General features: G+C 51.7%; 2 protein-coding genes across 3 annotated transcripts in view; one reads left to right on the forward strand and one right to left on the reverse strand.

The window, feature by feature from the left end:
* The window catches only part of LOC126572396 (uncharacterized), an 82,169-nt gene that overhangs the window by 54,052 nt on the left and 23,117 nt on the right, over positions 1 to 5,000 (forward strand). The gene's annotated exons all lie outside the window — the stretch shown is intronic.
* Positions 227 to 3,279, reverse strand: LOC126572394 (aminopeptidase N-like). Its single transcript, XM_050231659.1, has 4 exons — positions 2,591 to 3,279; positions 2,221 to 2,517; positions 505 to 2,161; positions 227 to 431 (listed from the first exon to the last, which is right to left on the reverse strand). Exons 1-4 carry the CDS (start codon positions 3,277 to 3,279, stop codon positions 276 to 278), a joined length of 2,799 nt encoding a protein of 932 aa, XP_050087616.1. The 3' UTR covers positions 227 to 275.

Below are 5,000 nucleotides of genomic sequence, written 5' to 3' on the forward strand. Positions count from 1 at the left end.
AGGTATGGCCAGAGATGATGTGCCTGGCCCCTGCCGTACGTGTCAGAATGTTGTCTTGATAGGGAAGAGGACGCTGCTGGTAGCTATCTGGTGCCTGCTTTCGGCAGTCACCAAGACACAAACGAATTGAAAACAATATTCAAAACTACGAAAGCGCACGCAAAAACCACCGATTGTGATATGCCGTTCGCTTCGAGAACACGCTCGTCGATAAGAAGTTCGCTGCCAGGTGGTGTATCTTTTTATTCTTGAAGCTAGGGGTTGATGGCACCTCATCAGACGGGAATGGGGCGGTATCGCTGGAGGAAGTAGCTAACGAGGACGCCTTCGCGGGAGGTGGACCAGGCAAGGTTACGCGATACGGTGGCCCGTACATTAGCCAGCACCGTAGCAGGAAGAGCCGGTTCTAGCCGTTCCAGCAGATCGTTCAGCTGTGGAATGCAATAAAAAAAAGGCAACATTGACAGACCGGTAATAGTGCGAGAAGAGCGCGCTACTGCTCACCATCTGTTCCTCATCGGGTGTGTTGGTTCTGGTGGCGATACTTTGTACCAAGCTGTAGAGTGTGCCCGGTCCCAGGATGCTCGCCACGTACGGATGATTCTCGGCCAGGAAGCGAACCAGCGCATCGACACCATCGCGACTGACCAGCACGGAGGTGAGGACGTAGTATCGCTCTTCGGGCGTGTAGTTCACCTGCAAATTACCGATGGCCGTCAGCAGGAAGGCTTCCAGCTCCTCCGGATCGACCGCACAGCCGAGTGCGTCGATCAGTAGCGACCGTTCGGCTCGATTAGCGGACCCCTGCAACTTGGCGTACAGATACTGGAATGCGTCCGACCCGTTTGCGGTTCGTAGCCCGTAGCAGTACACGACGGAGGACACATCCGGATGCACCATCTCGTTGCCGGACACTTCGCGCTCGAGTGCCTCCCGGGTATCGACCAGACAACTTTCTATTTCCAACCTACAGGCCCAGCTGGAGATGAGTTGCTGCAGGAACTTTTCCAGCAGTGCCTCATCGCCGCCGGCGGCCGGAACGGTGACATCGAGTCCGTCAAACATATCACTGATCAGGGTATATACCATCAGCTGATACAGCACATAGTCCGGTGATCCCCGGAGTCGCTGACCTAGATAGGACAGTGCGGTGTTGGCCGATTCCCACGGTGGATACTCCCGTTCGGCACGCACGTACGACAGCAGCTCAAGTGCAACCTCCATGTCGAGACGGTTCGCGCGTGCCAACTGGAACGCATCATCGATCAACTGAGATCGGCTCGCCATCGGAATGGTCGTGTGATCGTCGTGCAGTGCACCGATCAGTAGCTCCCAGTTACGCGCATCATAATTCACGCGATAGTAACCACTCTGATTGACATTGGCCAACAGCCAGTGATCGTTTGGAGTGTCGGTGGGAATCCGGGCAGCACGCACCGTCAACCATTGCCAATCGGCCAGCCCATCGCACAGTGGATCCTGTTCCAGCAGCGTATACGGTATCACCCAAAGGTTGGCATCATCATTCACTATCTTGTTGTTGAAGAAGCGGTCCTGCGACACTATGAGCTCTCCGGTGTACGTTCGACGCACTTCGAGCACCGGATAACCGGCCTGGTCAGCCCAACTGCTCACGAACGTTTCCATATCGATGCCATCGGGTAGGAACGACGAATTACCCGTCACCCGTTCCATCGCCTCAATCAGATGCCCCGGATTGACCGACTGAAACTCTCGGCTCCGGATGTGCTCCCGGATGATCTCCCTCCACGTATCGATGCCGATCACCTCGCGGAACATTCGCAACACCGAGCCAGACTTTGAGTAGGCCACATTATCGAAGATACTTAGAATGTCATCGAACGTAGCACCACGGCTGAACGTCATGGGGCGTGTGTTTTCCGACGAATCCGAGCGCAGCACCGGCTGTACGATGTCCACGTTAAACAGATCACGATACCGCCGCTCCGGATAAGCCAAATCGGCCGCCATATACTCGTAGAGCGTGGCGAAACCTTCGTTCAGCCACAGATAACTCCACCACTCGTTCGTGACGACATTGCCGAACCACTGGTGCGCGTACTCGTGGGCAATGATGGTCGTGATAAAGGTTTCCGTCAGATAAGTGCTAACGCCCGGCTGATACAGTAGATACTCTTCCCTGCGATCGGCGATAAGAAGCGTTAGAATGTGGCGATTAGAAGGCGACACCTAAGTTACCTGTAATTGCAGAGACCCCAGTTCTCCATGGCGCCTGCATCGAAATCGGGCAGTGCCACCTGGTCCAGCTTCGGCATGTAGCTGGTGTACGGAATGCCAATGTACTCGTCCAGTGCTTTGAGGATGCTTATTCCTGCCTCCAGCGCGTACTGCGTCTCGTTGATGGCGGTTGGACGAGCGAAGACCCGCTGTTGGCCCTGTTCTATGTACGGAAAATCGGACACCATGAACGCGAGCAGATACGCCGACATACGAGGGGTGTTTCCGAAGTAATCGGTCACATAACCATCGGCACCACTGCAATCCACAATCCGTCAATTAAAGAAAAATGGGTATTGAACAACAACTGGAGGCAATTGAGGCGTCTTACCCAGCGCTAGCTACGCGTCGCGTATTGGCGGTCGCCTTATAACTGGGATGATGCCTGATTCTCAGCGCGAACGTCGCCTTCATCGCCGGTTCATCGAGACACGGGAAGGCGGAACGAGCACTTATCGCCTGGAACTGGGTGGCCGCCAGATACTGCCGACTGCCCGTCTCGTCCAGGTACGAGCTGAGATAGAACCCATCGGCATCGGTACGCAGTTGGCCCTCGAAGGCAATACGCAAGATGTACGGCAGTCTAATAATGAGCTCGTACTGAGTTTCGAAAATTAGAAGCTCACGCTCGGTATCTTCCGTGTACACGAGTGTTTCCCTGTATATATTATTTTCTAACGTTATCAACAATTCGTTCCTGGTTATCGTTAGGCCACGACTGTGTACGTAGATCGTTCTGGTGGGTTCTTTGATGTCTAGATGGATGTCCACCTGGCCACTGAACGTACGATTGCCGGTATGCACATCCGTGTCAATAAACAGGTCGTAGTGTATTGGTTCGATGTACTCCGGCAGCCGATAGCGTTGCTCCTCAGCTGCACTGATGTGCTTCGTCGGTTGATCCACCGGTGGTTTCCACAGTTCCCTCCATCGTCCTCGCAACGGATGGCGATCCGGTGTGGCCGAGGATGAGGAAACTAAGGATAGACACAGTAAGGGCAATACCACTGCGAGCAACATGACTGATTGTCTTGAACACGAGCTACACACTGGGCAAACTGTGAGTTTGCTCCCATAGTTATATCCCCAAAATACTGGCCACAGCTTTTAAGATAAGCCGAGGGCCTTCCCCAAACTTCTCATAAAGATAAGAAATCGCAAGGCGCTTAAATGGCCTCTTCGTTTTCAATCATCTGCGATAATCTTTGGACAATTTCGGATGGAACGATTTAACTGCATGATTGTGAGTTGTAGATCATTGTTTGGTGTGGTTAAACTGTCCGATCCCGGAACTTGAGGCTACTTTTACGATACATCACGTTGTCGAATCAAATCAAACCTCGAACTCGTACAATCTGACAGACCTGTCTAGCGCTGTAATGGATTAGGTTGACTCAGAAATGGCATAATAAATACCGTAGTCGCCGTAATCGGGAAAACTCATTAAAGCACAACCTGGATGGAGGGAATTAAAATGGCGAACAGCTAACGACGTGCCATATAGTTGGAGCTGGGAGCTGTCGATCCCACTACAGAAGGTATATATACCCGCAGGAAGGCGGTTCCTAGTGACTGCATCGTGCACGCTGTACACTCTCAAGAGTGAGGGAAGTGTAATTAATAAGCCAGCGCTTCACTTTATATCTAAAGCCCCATCGAGAGTCTCACGTGCTCAGACCCAGCCCCCCCCGGGTAACTGAGCACCCAGGGAAGAAGACAGACTCGAGCATATCGCTAGCGTGACGACCGACCAACGACCGAGTGGCAGTGGGATCGTGGCACCACGTCTGGAGCACGGTGGAGCTAGGACCAGGGCTAAATTATATGCTTAATAGTGGGTGTACGCCTGTGTCTGTAATGGGTGGAATCGAGTCGAGTCAAAGACAAGGCCCCTATTTGCTGGTTGCTGTGGCGCTCCCCAAAAATGCTTGATGTTTGCTTTATGTAAAACGGAATGTAACCGTTCCTTAACATCTTTTAGGCCAATCCCCTTTTTTCTACACTCTCATTGTGACCAACCGTAGAACGTACAGAGACTAGAGTGGCAACACTCCTTTCTGCTAAGCTCTACCACGACGTCTGCTGCCACGTATTATAAGCAAAGGGAATCTAAACCGAAACTCTTATAAACTGGATGGCCTTTGGACAATCTGACTGTACAGTAAAGTGTCCATTTGTCGTTTGTGCTCTCGATCTACGGGAATACATTCGCAGTTAAGATGGCAAATCGCCAATAAATGTACGCCTCGTCCGATGCAATCCTAGCTCCACTGGAGTGTTCGCCATTTTGATTGACATTTATGGATGGCAGCAGGTGAGCCACGCTGCATACACTTAAACTTGTACTTAAACAATAAACCTTGACGGTAAAATATTACTAATACTTTGTGGATCAGCAGTTTTGTTGCGCGAAATATATATAGAAAGCATGAGAGATCCACTAACAACAAGACCCTAATCCCGGCGGAAACGAAGGTCACAATCGCGTCATAAAATGTGGGACAACGACAACACACCATGCGCTATAAAATCTAGTTCTGTTCGATTACTTTAACGATCGCGAAATGAAGTGGACACCCGGCTTTTCGCGGGACAGGCGCGACGCAATGTGCTCTCTGTGACTCATGCTGCCCGGCTGCCCGGCTGGCTGTCCGTCTTTGGAAGGCACTCCACTACACTGATGGTCGTTAAATTTGGTCGTAAAAATTTTTATTCGCATTCGCGGATGTGCATACGATGCG

The sequence above is a fragment of the Anopheles aquasalis genome, chromosome 2 (assembly GCF_943734665.1).
Source record: "Anopheles aquasalis chromosome 2, idAnoAquaMG_Q_19, whole genome shotgun sequence".
Lineage (NCBI taxonomy): Eukaryota > Metazoa > Arthropoda > Insecta > Diptera > Culicidae > Anopheles > Anopheles aquasalis.